Source organism: Alosa sapidissima, chromosome 3 (genome assembly GCF_018492685.1).
Source record: "Alosa sapidissima isolate fAloSap1 chromosome 3, fAloSap1.pri, whole genome shotgun sequence".
Classification (NCBI taxonomy): domain Eukaryota; kingdom Metazoa; phylum Chordata; class Actinopteri; order Clupeiformes; family Clupeidae; genus Alosa; species Alosa sapidissima.
In genome coordinates, this window is record NC_055959.1 from 7,965,843 (window position 1) to 7,982,169 (window position 16,327).

At 40.4% G+C, this 16,327-nt stretch overlaps 1 protein-coding gene and 1 long non-coding RNA gene across 2 annotated transcripts in view; both read right to left on the reverse strand.

Annotated features, from left to right (window-relative positions):
* Positions 1 to 5,879, reverse strand: part of grin2aa (glutamate receptor, ionotropic, N-methyl D-aspartate 2A, a) — a 124,933-nt gene extending 119,054 nt beyond the window's left edge. The window contains exons 1-3 of the mRNA XM_042087600.1: positions 5,845 to 5,879; positions 5,200 to 5,573; positions 2,370 to 2,777 (exon numbers count right to left, since the gene is read on the reverse strand). Coding sequence (XP_041943534.1) covers positions 2,370 to 2,774 — 405 coding nt within the window. The 5' untranslated portion in view covers positions 2,775 to 2,777; positions 5,200 to 5,573; positions 5,845 to 5,879. The remainder of the gene's footprint in view (positions 1 to 2,369; positions 2,778 to 5,199; positions 5,574 to 5,844) is intronic.
* Positions 5,880 to 8,733: 2,854 nt separating this feature from the next.
* Positions 8,734 to 11,409, reverse strand: LOC121705474. Its single transcript, XR_006030806.1, has 6 exons — positions 11,121 to 11,409; positions 10,230 to 10,346; positions 10,001 to 10,100; positions 9,680 to 9,755; positions 9,435 to 9,562; positions 8,734 to 9,007 (listed from the first exon to the last, which is right to left on the reverse strand). It is a non-coding gene; the product is annotated as an uncharacterized LOC121705474 (long non-coding RNA).
* Between the last annotated feature and the right edge of the window lie 4,918 nt (positions 11,410 to 16,327).

Genomic DNA, 16,327 nt, shown 5'->3' on the forward strand with positions numbered 1-16,327 from the left:
TGATGCAATGTGTGTTCTAATCTTTTTCACTTAATCATTCCAAAACAGTATTTCCGCCTCCCTGCCTCCATCGTTAATATGCTTTAGGATCTGGAAGTGTGTTTCAGTGTTTTTTTTTTTTTTTTATTGAATTTCAATACAATTTTTTTTTCAAACAAAGTTTTCCTTTTCCAGACCTTTGCCTCTAGCAATCACTGTCACAATATCCTACTTAGACGTCCAATGCTATTTATTTTTGTAGAGATATTTCCTTCATCCAATAAGATGTTTTGGTTTCCAGATAACTGTATTATCCATAGGTTCCACACAAACCATAGCTACATGAGCCAATGATAGTGCTTGTTTATCTTTATGTTGTACAACAACAAGAACAAGAAAGTGATAGCTCCTGCTCATCATCAGCAGGACAAGCTGTAAACTCATCTCCCAACGACAAGTGAAAGACTGACCTCCAATGTGCCGATAAGAATGTCATTCTTCTGTGGTAACTGCTGTTGTGCGTGCTTGTGCATCAACATTACCACAGCGGCAAGGTGGGCACAACGGAAATAAAACAATAGACATCGTGACACGTGTCAGTGAGTCAGTGACTTAATGAGGCCCATTCTTTCTATATGGAGACCAAATGAACTGCTACCTGTCTTAACAGTCGGCCATTAATTACCACCAACCCATTTTTCTTTTCTTTTTTTTGGCCGATTCGATCACAAACTGTCAGAAGAGAACATAAATGGAGAGACAGGCCTGAAATCAATTTCACGTTATCTTTCCAACACAATCAGCAAAGAGGAGGCGGATGATTATCAGTCTATGGCATTTGAGTTAGTGGAACTCTTGTTGTTTGTAATCCACGCAAAGCACTGAAAATACAGCAGCCCCAAAAAGGCCAGCTCATTTACGGAAATGCTGCGACAGAGAATGAAAACATGCTCATTGTGTTGACACGCATTGGCATCTTTGTGTCGCATGCAATAAATAAAGCATCTATTATGTTACACGGAATATGGTGGTGATTGTTTTTTGAGACCGGGCACATGGCCATAAATAAAATAGCTAACTAAAGAGCTGACCCTGGGACTCAAAACTGAATGGACGGGAGGGTAATTTATTTTTTCTTAGCCAAATGAACCACAGAAAATTGCCTGTAGCGGGTAAATTTAAACAAAAACAGGAGATATTGCTGGCTAACTTCAGCCAAGAAAGACTCTCTTGGCATTCAAGGCGTCTTAACTTTATCTGAGTTTACACTCTATAGGCATGATTGCGTGTCTGCTATATTGTCAGTCTCCCCAGAGAGTGAAGGAAACATTGCAGCTCCAGGCCTTGTAAATGAGGGGTTTGAAGGAAGTAACCATGTGAAACACAGATGATGAAAATCTATACAACTCTGTGATGCACATCTAACAGGGGTGGCTCACAAATAGAAGGGAATGGAGGTGCAGAGCTATTTCCTGGTAATGAGGAGAGGGCAAAAGTCAACAGAGTGGGAAATTATTTGTCCCCCACACACTCCGTCCCCCACACCCATCCCCAAGATCCTATTTGGGTTTACCAATGCGTTTTTTTTTATTTTTTTTTTTACTTTCATGGAGACTGACGTAATACACATGTTGGGTTTTGCCACTGTCTATACAGTGAGCACCTTCACCACCAAAAACAGTCACGGCTGTGGCTTCAAGACAGCAGGGGATACATGCTGCTTCTGTGACAGCCCGTAAAATCGAAACAGATCTACAAGATAAGGTAAGCTCCAGGCACAGTTCAGACAGAGGAGAAATAATCAGATGTCTTCGGGAAGATTTATTGCAAATCTTCCAATTTTTTTCATCATCTCAAAATCAGTAGAATGGCCCTGCCAGCTCAAAAAATGAAGCTAAATTGAGAGTCAAGTTTGAACTACTGTGATAATTGATTTTCTGGAAATGGAACAACTCAATAATACCCTGTGGATAGTACAAAGCAATATTATGCAAAGATGTATTATCTTAGTGTTATTTTGCTGTGGGGAGGATTGCAAATAGACAGCAGGTCTTTGTTATTTGGCCAACCAAGCAAAGAACTGTATTAGATGTTCCAAGTGAAACATTGAAATTTCCTCATAATAATTGCCACTTTGGCTGGCGCATCTTCATCTCATTTCACTATTGGACAATAGATCATGGGAGTCGAGGAAGGGGATGACTGCTCACCCAGAGGGCTTGTGTTGTGATGTGCATTGTGTGAACTCAGCAAAAAGACAAGAATTTACCTTCTTTTCAAGTTATTGATCATCTTACATTCTCTTCTCATCATGGGGGACATATGTGTGTGTGTGTGTGGGGGGGGGGGGGGGGGGGGGTTAATTGATGTGCAGTCTACTTGGGGCTTACCTTGTCCGCCATGATCATGGACGATCCTCCATGGATCCCCAGAATGGGTATCAACGTCTGGGAGGAAATAAAATCCAAAATCTGGGCAATGGCTTCCTGGTCAGTGCCGTCCCCAAACACTACCCCGTGGATCTTGGTGCCCGACATGAGGTCGCACATGTGGGTGATGATGCTCTTTGGGTCCGTCTCGTTGACCAGCAGGGTAACCACGTTGACGTCGATGGGGTCATCCTTGCTCCACAGGGCCCGGATATCCCTGTCGGAGATGTAGCGCGTTTTTCCCAGGATCACTGCAATGTTCAGTATGGGTACCTTCTCCGCCTCATGAGACAGGCTGATCAGGGCGAGGAGGGCTGGAAGGGTCAGAAGTGCCAACTTGGAGAACCCCATAGTGGACCGCTTCATCCCCTGTGGAATGCAGCACGTACGCACACACATAGACGCACACAGGCACACACACACACACACACACACACAGATTAGTCAAAGTATCAATGTACAATGTTCACAACATTTAACTCAAGCAGATAACTACCATCGTCAACCAAATATGCCTTTATCCTGATCAATATTTAAAAGTATGTTGCCTGTGCAGGTCGTAACAATTAATAGTGCTTGAAATGTACACAGTAACAAGTGAAAATCTTCACTTCAGTGACATCAAAAATACCATTCTGATACAGACATGAGAATCTGACCCATTCTACACATGTTCCAGTGGCAAAACCCAGACAGCTTATTTAAGGCATTTTAATACTTTTTTTCACTATTTGGCATAGGGATTGTATTTGGCCTGTAGGGTATGTGGTCTCCTCCAAATGGTTGGTGTTTCTACACGCGTGTATCTCATGGAGGAACTTGGGCAATGAACGACTGGTAATGAACAAAATGATGAAGATCCTACATGACATGAAGTCTGAGCAGCAACCAGAGCAGAAGAGAAGAGTGTTGACATCATCTTTTTCTGAGCCCTCGACTGGAGAGTGGGAATGGACCAGAGAGGGGAACTGTGTGTTACAGGCAAGCCGGGGCGGGCAGCCTAGATGTTTATAGGGGCAAGCAAGTGGAATGTACTGTAAATCAAGGCATGAATAATTACAAAAGCACAGCATATGGCACAGAGGCAGTTGGGGCCTCGTGTCAAGGGATTCCAGGATCCTTCTTACATACCTTCTGTGTTTTTTTCTGATGGATTATTTCAGTTAGTGAGTGCTGTGCTCTGATTTGGATAAACATTTGTTTAGGCCTATACGTTGTAATTGTAGGCCTAGCCCATTATATAGAATATGCTATAGACTGGGTTCATTCCGTGGCTAAATCATACTATGACGACAACAAAAAGGTTGCTTCTCATCTCTGAACGACCATTGCCATGTAAGAGTGTAGCCTACCTTTATATCTTCATTTGCCAAACAGTATAAGCTGGCCTACTTTAAACGTGGTAAACGCCAAACACCTGAGTTTAAACCCCCATTGTCGGCTGTAAACTGGCATGGATTTTGTGTGACAATAAATCATAATTCAGCTGCGCCAACTATTGAACGCTTTGCCCCCTTCCACCTCTCTCTCTCTCTCTCTCTCTCTCTCTCTCTCTCTCTCTCTCTCTCTCACACACACACACACACACACACAGCCCCATGTGACGTGTGTGGTTTCATGCGCGCCTAGGTGCGTGTGTGATGCTACGAGGTAAATGCATTTTGTGTGCTAGTTATGGTATTTTACATACAAAAAAACAGGTTTCGGAAAGCTTTTGGAGCAGATATACGCAGACGAGCTATTTTTAAAACGATCAGATGTTGAATATGCGCTACTACAACGTGACCGCATTCAGAGCATGGAAGAAAACCTTTGGACGTAAATTCGTTGTGATTCCTCATTAACTTCTCTCAAACGATCATTATACAAGTGCGACCCCTAACGGTCTCGTCTTCGCGTTGTCACCCCCTACTGAAATATTGCGCCCAGTTAGGCTACCTTTCAGGGCATTTCTTCAATGTCACAAAACGTGCTTCAATATTTTGTGTTTCACATAGTTAGATATACGCGTTATTTTACAAACATATGATTTGTTATTTTGGCAATGAAATTAGCATACAGGATCTAAAAACAACATTATTGGGTTGGGATCTTCGCTGCACAGCTGTCGGGATATTAAAGTACTAAAGTTGATCAACAAATGGAGAGAAAATGGTTAATGGCAAATGGTTAATGCTTTATAAATACACAAAGCAATACATATAGGCTACATTTTCTGTGGTTAGTTCTCGTAATATGAATCGCAAGGTGCGCTGAGAACAGAAACCCATGTTTCTACCACTGTAGTTCGTCGGTCCTCACATAGGATAATACTGCACCCAGAAACCCCGGCAGCATGCAGGGCAGAGTGACTGAACCAAGCTCTGAGATTTGGCGCTCACATGATCATGACACGGGTTTTCTCTAAGGTAAAATGTGCTGTTTAATGTTAAATAAGAAACGCAATGCTAAACCGCCGCATTGTGTATGAGTATGCGTAAAAGGACGAGAACCTATTTGGGGAGTCAAATGAATAGTTATGTGGAATAGATAGGTTACCATTTCAGACAGTGCAAAAATAATGTCCATAATGCAGACAGCACCAGACCTAGGAATGTATGTTCAGTTCAGACGATTTCAATTTAAAGTAGCCTACATGAGACTAAAACATAAATCGTGGTGCGTCGTGCTGGAACAGTATCCACGTTTTATGTTTTGATGTATTTTCCATCATCCCGTACTTTGGAGAGAGTGCGTAAAAAGGGACCTTGCCGCGGAAAAAAAGACGTGTTAAATAAATAGATATACTTACAACATCCCCCTTCCACAAAGATGCAGAACTGATGTTTGAGATGACATTGTAACAGTCCTCCTCTCGCCCGCCTTTTTGAAAATATGGGTAAAAAAAATCCCACCGATGGATGCCCTAACTTCAACCCCAGCCACAAAATCACATTAATCCAACCGTTTTCATTTTCTTGGCGTTATCCACGAGAATTCCTTGGACATGCATCGTGATTCCCAAAACAAACAGGAGATTTGCAGACCACGGTGCCAATGAAATCCACGAGAAATGCGAATATGTTGTTCTGCAGCAAGAGTGCAGGACAGAGCCAAACAGCCCTTGTTCCACTCTGCGTTCCTCGTAGCTTCTTCGGAACTGAGGGGTTCCGTCAGTAACACATCCTTAAGGTGAAAATGAGAATTACACCCTATTTCAGAGCAAGGCACCTCTTGAGAACATCATAATTCGAGCATTTCAGTGCGATAAAAATTTCATTCCAACCTGGTAAAACTTTTGATATGGTGAATGTTTTTAGACAGTGGTCGTCAACATTATCTAAATGCCACGATAAATGTCACTTCTTCAAACTTGTCAAATTTTAAACGTCGAAAAAATGGAACCATGTATTAGAGGTATAAAAGAACAATGAGACAACAATTAACATGAAATTACCTCGTTATCAGATGTGCTTTGTTGCAGTGTAATTCCTCGGCATTGTCTGTCAGTAATCTGAACCATTTCGGGTTGGGATTGCCTTTCGGTGACGTAGAATCATTTGAAATTCCACATGCCACCACCAAACCTTACTGCAGAATCCACTGTTCAATGCAGTTCACTTTTGATCTGCACCCTGGAAAGACGTCAGTTCGACAAGGTCTTGCTTATCCATATTTGACCATACTTGTCTGCGCATCAATGCTCATTTTTCGAAACGAGATTTTGTCCTGTCTTATGTATCTGAAGTAGCCTAATCGTGTCGTTTACTTTAAAAGAAATGCTACATGAGTTATATTCAAACTATTAGCGTAAGGAATTATTGATCAACAATTAAAGTAGGCTATGCTTATGTTTCTTGATAGGTACACAAATGCCTGCAAACAGTCTTTGTCCGTTCAAAGACAATTTATCTGGACTCGAGATACCTCTGCGATGATACATCACGATGTCGCTGTTCTTTCAGCACCACTTTGTGTGCCAGACGCGCAAACTAGAAGAAACCAAAGACAGTTCAGTTAAACAAGCTGTGAATAGCAAGAATAGCTTTGCTTAAAAGGGACTTGATGCAGGTTAGCAGTGCACCGAGAGAGTTATCAGAATAAAGATTAGGCTACAAGTTGTTTTCTGGCAGAAAGGCTGATGATCTACAGACAAAAAGATACTTTTGATAGGAAACCTTAGAAAATAGGCAACAATATATCGTTCAGACTTTTTGCGTGAGGGTCCACTCATTAACACATCTTGATGTATGATGTTTTCCCTTCCTGTCTGTATTGGCGTAGTTCAGAACGGGACAAATTTGGCAAGAATCCAGAATGACCCGAGGGCTGATTAGAGTTATGAAAGCCTGGCTAACCAATTGCAAAATTCTGGCTATGGAATAGGGTATCTGTAATTGTTATATGAAAGATAGCTGAGATAATGCAGTATATCAGAAACAGCATATAGTGCTTAGAGCCAGCAGCACGCTGTTCTACCAGTTCTACCACCATTATTAATATTTTTTTATTTATTCATATATTTATGTGTTAATGCCATTTATGTGAAATGGGCCGGTAAAGAATGGGCTCAACCTAAACTGAACTGGACTATCTGTGATGCCAAAAATAGAGGACTTTCATTAACAGTTAGCATACCTGTAAACTCATTACCTCTCAGACACATAGGCTACACTGCATGCTGGCATCCTGTGCAGATAACATAACACAATAGCTGATCACTGTTTTGAGCCTTTTAGCCTACATGCTCATACACATACCAACTTCTCTTGAACCCACTCATGTCATTCCTTATCATACACCCAGTCACCTATCATTTCACACAAATTGTTTTTTAATAGTTGCACATCACACATCACAGTTTAAATTTTCAATAATATTTCATCTTTGCGTTGCAGTGGGAAATCATTTTCCCCACACAGATAGCCTCAGCTTGCCCCCAAGTGACAAGCTCAGAGCCAGTGGTTCCTGTCCTCTCCAGTCTATCACCTTATGTCAACAAACCAGGAAGATCAGGTGTGTGTGTGCCTTCCGCTCTGCACACACATGCCGACAGCTTCATTTGTGTGTGTGTGTGTGTGTGTGTGTGTGTGTGTGTGTGTGTGTGTGAGTTCATGTGTACACATGCGTGTGTGTAGGTCAATAGGTGTGTTTACACACACTCAGACACAGGCGGCACACACTCAGACACAGGCAGCACCTTCATATACTGTATCTCTGAGCTTTTAATATCTTATCGACCACAAAGGAAATTTAGATCTTCTAATGCTAATCTTTTAATTGTACCCAAAGTGATCCAAAAACAAAGTGGAGAAGCTGCTTTTAACCATTATGACCCAAAGCTAGGAACACCCTGCATCTGTACATGTGAGTTCAGTGAATATCTTTAAAAAGACCTGAAAACTACCTGTATAAGTGAGCCTGTAGTTAACTCATCTTATCTAGACTACTTTTTCAGATTATTCTACATTTGACTGCTGCCATTACAGCTGCAGACAGCCAGAAGCATGGGCTCCCCCTATTAAGTCAGGTTCTGCTCAAGGTTTCTTCCTGGAATATGGGAGTTTTTTCTTGCCACTGTTGCCATATGGCGTGCTTTTAGTGGGTTAAGGGTTAAGGCTGCTAGTCTTCCTGTCGTTGTGTTCCATAAACGTCTATAAAGTCATATAATCACAACACATAAGAACATATGCTAACTGCTTAGAGTCCACATCAACGGGGCCTATTTGTTAGCCTAAGCATTTGGGTGAAAAGGCTCTGAATCAGGGAATATTCATAGTGATATATTTCCTGATATGTGTAATATCAGGAAATATATTGATTGATATGCTCCTGATATTTTAGTGCCAATTGCCATATCAGGAGCATATCAAAAGTCCTGAATGGGACTGCGACGACATGCAAGATATCCAGACTTCATATTCTCACCTGATATGATCCATGTTTCAAGTATTAGCTACTTATATGACCCCGGACACCACTTGTTCTTGTTCCCATATACCCCCTGATATGTCAAACATGGGACTACGCATATACAGCCCATATACTGCCAGATACAGCTAATTTTGCAGGCATTTATGTGTATGCCTTTATTTGCTTTTCGATAGGCTTTATGCCTTTATTTTTAAAATTAATCATGTGATTTATATATGGTGATTTATGTAATGGTTTTAAATGTGAGATAGTACATAACCATCACTGAGCTTATTGTGCATCTTTAACTTAAATAATATTTCACATTAATTTTACATACACTTAATTACATTATTTACTTACACCTGCTAAATCCCAATGACTTATTTTACTTTACCATGAAAATTCATATACTGTACGACAGGCAATACAATTTGTTACATGGCCTTTATTGTATTTATCAATCAATATTCAAATCAACATGGCTTTCTCGCCTGCAGTAGGGGGCTTACGCAGTGCCCCCTTTCAATGACCTGCCTCGAGTGAGAACAGAGATTTCTGCTTGACCACAGTGGTTTAAACAGTCCATGGTCTGGGCGTGCAACGTCCTTTAAAACATTTTGGGCCCTTGTCCGTACTCTTCTGGTATACAGTAGATGGTAGGGAGAGGTGCTCTGATGGTCCCTTTGGCAGTAAAAGTCAGGTGTCTGTAAAAAGAGAAAGAAAGTATATGTTACAATTGACCCTGTCCGTGAATATAATTAACTCAGCTTGTGTGACAGATAAAAGCAAACCCACAATAGCAGCCTAGACGTCAGGTGCAATAGTTAGAAGTAATGGAGATATGTATTACAGTTGTGCTCATAAGTTTATATAACCTTAGCATACACATACATTTAAAAAGCATCTGATCTTAATGCCTTAATAAAAAAAAAAGAGAAAATCCAACCTTTAAGGAACACTTATTTATTTACGATACATTACTCATTCACAAAGAAAATTGCTGTCATTAAAGGTTGGATTTTTCCTATTTTTTTTAATTAAGGCATTAAGATCAATTTCCAAAAGTATCATACCTATCAAAAAGTGATAGGTATGATACTTTTGGAAATTTTGGTATGGAAAGTATCATACCTAATTGCAACACTGTCTGCAGAAGCTCTTTCCTTCTTGCTTCAACCACCTTTCTGATGCATAGATCCTCCCCCATCTGACGTGCAGTGCCAGCCTCTGGCTCCAGGCTGGGACTTGCTGGATGGCACCTAAAAAAATAAAACATCAATTGCTATACATTATGTTATTGTTGATTAAGATAAAAATCAAACATTAAAAAATAAGTTGGTAAGTCAATCAGGTGTTCAAACAAAAATGATAATTACCTTATGAAGGCATCCTTGCCACCATCACCATCAATGTTAATTATTGGTATCAGTTTATTTGTCAGGGTTTCAGTTTCTGTAAATAGAAAATAAGATTTAACTAAATTATGATTATGCTCAGTTTGTCATATATTCAACACATTATTTACATTACCACCAACATAATGGTAAACATGGCTAAACTTCAAAATTCAAGACTATTATTAAAAACGACAATAATGATGATTAGTTCCTGTATTAATGCATTACATTGCACATTTGTCAAACAAATTAGAGTGTGCACAGTGACATAGCCCTCATTCAAAACACACAAACACTTACAGCATGTTGAGGGCAGCAGCCATGGCTTCCAGACATAGTCAAGTAGCATGTAGTAGTAGCAGGACAGACCGACTTTGCCCTGGTCTGTTGATGGAGCCCACTACAGTCATAACAACAGACACATGAAAAAAGGGGATAAACTAAACACAGCAACAGACACAAATACATGCACACACATTATAATGTTATTTGCTATTCTACGTGTGTGTGTCTGTCTGTCTGTCTCTACCTGGTGAGTGAACTCTCTTGCGGGATTGAAACTTCTTTTGTATGGAAGTGGCACACATTTGGAATATTCCAGAATGCACTCAGTGTTCTCAGGGAAGCAGTCCTCAGAACTCACTGCCTGCAAACAGAGAACAGAGGGAAATTAAGATTAATAAATTGCAAAATAAGCTTACACATAACGTGAAAAGACTATCACTGAAGCACTAATGCCCTCACATGCATCTTAAATAAACACATGCCTTGGCACAAGTCAGGTACAACCAAATAAGGGCTATGAAATGAAGAACATTTTGCCTAATGCTACCCATACATCAGAAACCTTTGACAAGATTTGGCTTTCAAGCTTTACTCAAAAGACTACAATCTTTCAATAATCTTACCCAAATCTGGTCAAGTCTTCTGGTGTAAGGATGGCTTAATATAACACTATACGTTACCCTTCACAAACTAAAGATCCCTTCACCTTGTCAGCATCATATTGAGGTACGTCAACCCCCTATTCACGTTAGCCTGCATAGTCATTAGCAGCCACTATAAATGTAGCTTCTAGAAGTTATAGCTAGGTTAGCTAACCTACTCGTACCTGATAGCCTTGGCCATTTCATTCAAACTAAAACTTTACATCCATAACGAAATCTCAGACAGACTTATTGTTGAATATGATATTACTACCATTCCAGATATTCCACACAATGGTAAAGTTAGTTATTGGAAAAGTTAACATTAACAGCTAGCAGCTAACGTTAGCGATGTTAGCTCGCAAGCTAGCACACGTTAGCTGATTCTAACATGACGGTTAACAAACGGTTTTGGTTAACATTAATGCTAAAAACAGCATTTTCCTAATTAATTCCAGTTTTCAATTGGCATACAAAAGTACTGTAGTTCTTACCTTGGATATGATGAAGGCAGAGTTTGTACAGCTTGCAGTCAGATGCATGACAGAAAAGTGACGGTTGAAGTCACCACCAAGGAGTTCGTTGAAAAGTCAGTCAGGGGTGGGGGATGGGTATGCTGTGTGTGCGCATGCGCTTATCGAGAGGCAAAGCATAAGAAATCGTGGAAATTATTAGGCCTGCATATTTTAGTTACATTAAAATGACTACCAAACTGATTTTGTAGAAGTGTCAAAACATAGTAGCCAAGTGGGCTATTACTACTATTCTGATTATTAACATTATTGGTTCTCTATAGTTTGACGTCAATTTCATTTCAAGCCTTGTTCCTTAATTAAATCAACATTGGTTTATCAGTCACCCACGTTTTATAGACAAATTACAACATGATTGATCCATTGTGTTGGCCCACAAGGAAGCTTGTAATGTTAAAATAGTATGAAATTATAGATGCTCAACTTTAACAAGTTTAATAAGCCTTTCTTATGTCTTATGGTTTGTAGCATAGAGTATGTATTTATTTTCATTATAGGCTATTGATTGAATTGTTGTTTATTATTGCTATTCTTCTTAATGTAGGCCTACTTCAAATTGTTTAGGCTACTGTTAAATTTAACTTTGTATTGTTGTTATGTGGCAACTCCAGCTGAACCGAATTCGTTTTGGCAGACAGCATTGGGGACAAGGGGAAAGCAGATAATTTAAAATGTGGACTTTATTCCTCCAACAGATCTCATGCATATTATACATAAAAAGTAGGCTAGACCTACAGACTATAGCAACTATAAAATCTCAACGATATCACTGAAATTGAACCATAACCAAAATAATTAGGTAAGTAGGCTAGCCTTGACCTGAAAAAGGTAGTCTTTATACTGTAAATAGTCTATTTTTGAATGTCCCGAAATTAGATAGAAATCAAACAGCAAATAGCCTATCAGTGATGTTTTATGGTACGTTTTGGGCGTAGGGCATGCGTGACTTAATTAGGCAGATCTTGGGCCTAGGCTATCTAATATGATAGCCTAAGCCTATCCAAGGGTGGAGACCTACCCAAAGATATCCAGAAATGGTATGTGTGACTTGTGATTTGGGTATGCATACCCCTGATATCTCATTGGCATATCAGGAGTCAAAATAAATCAATATTTTCACTGATTCTTAAAAACTCAGGATATGATCAAAGATGCTCCTGATATGCTGCATGTCCGGTCGGTATATCCCCTGATTCAGAGCCTTTTCACCCAGTGATAGTATATATACTTCGAAGAATTTCTGATACTGATTGGATCATAAATGGCCACAGCAATGAAGGGGAATGACTGATTCTTTTCTATAATTGTGTTACATGTTCTTTTCTATATTTCTGATAAGTTGTTCATTGGATGATAAATAGCCACAGCAACGAAGAGGAATGACTGATTCTTCTTTATTATTGTGTTACATGTTCCAAATGTAAAGCACTTTGAACTGCATGCTGTGTATGAAAGGTGCTATACTAATAAAGCTTATTATTATAATATTATTATATTATATACACTAATGTATATACATGTATACACGCAAACCCACACATCCCTACTCTCCTACTCTCTCTCTCTGCCTCACTCTCTCTCAGTTTCTGGCCCTTAACCCACATTGCATAAATACATTGGGTAGATCAAGCTAAACAACTCAAGCAATCATTCCAGCCCAAACCAAGGATCTCAGTTCGCCCAAGGGGATTTGTATTCCCTGCCAACATGTATGCGCTGAGGAAGAGAGCAGGCTTTAATGTCAGGAGGGAACACTAGCTGTGATGTCACATCTCTGAGAACTAATGAGAAGTGAGGGGCCTCTCCCATGCCCAAGAAACTAAACATTCTGCACCAGGCCGGGTGACTGGAGATGAGGTAACAGGACTTAACAAGATTCCCTATTTTCTCACAGATCCACACGGAATGATGATCCTTCCCCCCACATCTATCTATCTCTCTATCTATCTATCTGTATCTGTCTGTCTGTCTGTCTATCTATCTATTGTGTGTGTGTGTGTGTGTGTGTGTGTGTGTGTATGTATGCACATTTGTGTTTGTGTATTTGTGTTGTGTGCCAAATCAGCAGAATATGGTAGCATAATCATACAACGATAACGGCACAACAATACTTTACTGAAAAATGTCACCAGCCTCTGTGTAATGTAATGTAGACACATGTTGTTATTAAAGTTGTTCTTTCCCTTGAAGTGTTGAAGCTGATGATGCTTAAAGTTGTATGAGTAATCATTAGTGATAAGCTGATACCAACATACACTCATTATGGCTAGTGAGAAATGCTTGGCCATTACTGTTACAAGGTGACCCTGTTGTTAAGTGTAGCCACTCTTGCTATGTGTGTTATAATTAATAGTTATATATAATAGTTCAGGGTTAAGAGGGCAATACTGCCCTCAGTGACAGAGCAGGTCAGATTTGAGTCAGGTGTAGAGCAAGTTTGAGGTTCACCACTGTGGACAATGTGGCAGATGTGGCCCCAGGTGCCAGAGTCATTGTTCTTCTAAATAATGCCCTTTGTTCCTAGGATCAAAAGGTTCCTGTATATAGGTTAACCTGCTGCACGGCTTTTCCCAGACAGTCTGGTTGCATTAGTGAGATCCTGGCGGACATCCTAGAGGAAACCTTTCCTTGCCATTTAGCCTCAGAGATGGACAAAGTTTAGTTTAGGTCGTTGGGCTAGCCTCCTCATGTCCACAGTTATTAGGCCACTGACATCCGTCACTTCCAGCAGATGCTTCATGTAGGCCATGACAAGTAGCTATGGAGCTGGGCCGTGTTCTTCAGCTATGGGACTCAGCCCCATTTAGCCTGTCAGAAAACTCAGGCAATCCTATTGTCATCATATATTTATGAGAACTTCATTCTTACCCCAAGTTTGTGTCCTCCAAGTTAAGAAATACTAGTCAGGTCAAGTGAAGGAGAATTCCTCCTACAGCCTTTGTTGGAATTATTCCTCATTACAAACATTATTTTAAAAGTAATGGCTGTAGCATCTTGTAGCCTAATATCCACTTAGTCAGTGCAGTAGCTCTAGACTTAAAGTAAAGACTGTGAGATAAGTGTAATTCCTAATGGAAGCAGCAAATATGAGGGGTTAGTGTCATAATCATCTGCGTTGTAAGTTAGAGAGTATTTTTTTAGAGGAGTTCTTTTCTCTAGCAGTAATGTTCAGTCGCCTGAGTGCTTCAAAGATAGCCTCAAAGATGATTAGTGAGGAAGAAAAGATTCACTACAACTGTCCGTCTTGGCCTACCACAGGGTGGCGCTTTATCTCCCAAGGATCCACAAATTAACAGGTCTTGATAGCAGGCAATTACAGGTCTTGATAGCAAGCAAGGTGTATGTATTATTATTATTTTACGTAAGCCGAGCCGGGACATGAGTTTGGTTTGATGTGCTCACACGAAACTTTCATGTGCTCACTCAAAACTTGCATTTACACTCACACATTTTACATTATTTGCATTCAAGGCTTCTTGAATCAGTGGCAAAGATGTCAATGGTAATGCGTCTCTATTCATTCCAATTCCATGCCGTGTTAAATGTGCTATATTGTGTGACTGATGGTGCCTCTATCAGCTTTATAAACTGGTTAGACAATAACAGCTATAGTCGACATAATCCAATCCCTGAAATTGAAAATCTAAAACAGTGAAATTAAAAAAGCAATTTCACTAGGGCCTACATGTTCTTCTCTGTAAACTTCGATGTTTGACGTCATCAGAAAGCGCATTTTGGGATGTTGCAATTTTCTGTGTTTTTGCTCATTAATGGTGCATACATGGCACCTGGGAATGACAAGGACCGCCCCCGTGATTACTTTGTTTTTCCCACAGCGAGTGTTCATGTGCTTTGCCATTGGAATGTGTGACAAACATGGATGCCACAACAAAGGTTAAAACATACTGTACATGTACGCTCACTTATCCTGAATAAACAAATTTATTTACTTAAAATATAGTGTAAGACGCTTGTGAAAGAAAGATATGCAGCTTTCAAGTGACAAAAACGGCAAATTCCCAAGTTCACATTAAAACTGTTGGACATGAAAGGCCACATGGACTACAAACGAACTACAACGTGACGACAAAAGTGATGACGAGCCCCTAACTGGGCAACTCTGTTAGCAAAATCTAGCCCCAGTTTCCGACCTCTGACTCACACATTACGTGACATGAATGACGCGGAATGATAGCCTAGAAATCTAGACGCGCGCCTAGCGCAGGGCTAGTCTAGCAACTCTCCGTTGGCTTGTGAGCTCCAGAAATCAAAACTCAATCAGGCCAATGAAATCGTGTATAGAGTCGTTAGGTGGGCTTAACATAATGATTGATGGCAGAGTTGCAACGGTTTGGCTGGAATTCCCTGCTACTTGAAAACAAATAAGATGGATGCTGCTGTTGGTGAACAGTGTGACACGAGTTAAGCTTTTATTAAGTTGGCAAACGTTTGAACTAGCCAACTAGCTCCGCTGGTGGGAAACGCATGGGACTCATAGCGCTGCCGCTGTCCTATTGCGTGCAGAGGGAATTTGAAAGACAACTGATTATCCCGCCCCTCAGACTGAGCACTGCGAACGGTGAGAGCCCAGACCCTACATTTTAATGTGGGTCTGGCTCGTCAGGCTAGCGGAATGATGTTTTGGCTCAGAAAAAGGTTTTTCCGAAGCCCATGAATGCTACAGTAGGTGAGTCAGAGGTCGGAAACTGGGGCTAGATTTGGCTAACAGAGTTGCACAGTTAGGGGCTCGTCATCACTTTTGTCGTCACATTGTAGTTCATTTGTAGTCCATGTGGCCTTTCATGTCCAACCGTTTTAATGTGAACTTTGGGAATTTGCCGTTTTTGTCACTTGAAAGCTGCATATCTTTCTTTCACAAGTGTCTTACTTAAACGTAAAAGTGTAATGCTACAGTGTGTGACATTACACATCCTTACTTGCTCGAGTAAGCAGACATACTGCGTCATTGGAGAACCCGGTAGAACGTATGTCAACGGTGCTTCCATATTGCTGAGGGCAACAATCAACCGATAGATCACTGGTATAGCACGGGAATGATGCCAAAAACCTCCCTTCAAAACAAATGCCTACCTGCACGTTCATTGCTTTATCATGCAACAACAAATTTGTAGTCTACCTCTCCGGAGGTTTTGTTTTTGGTGCATTTT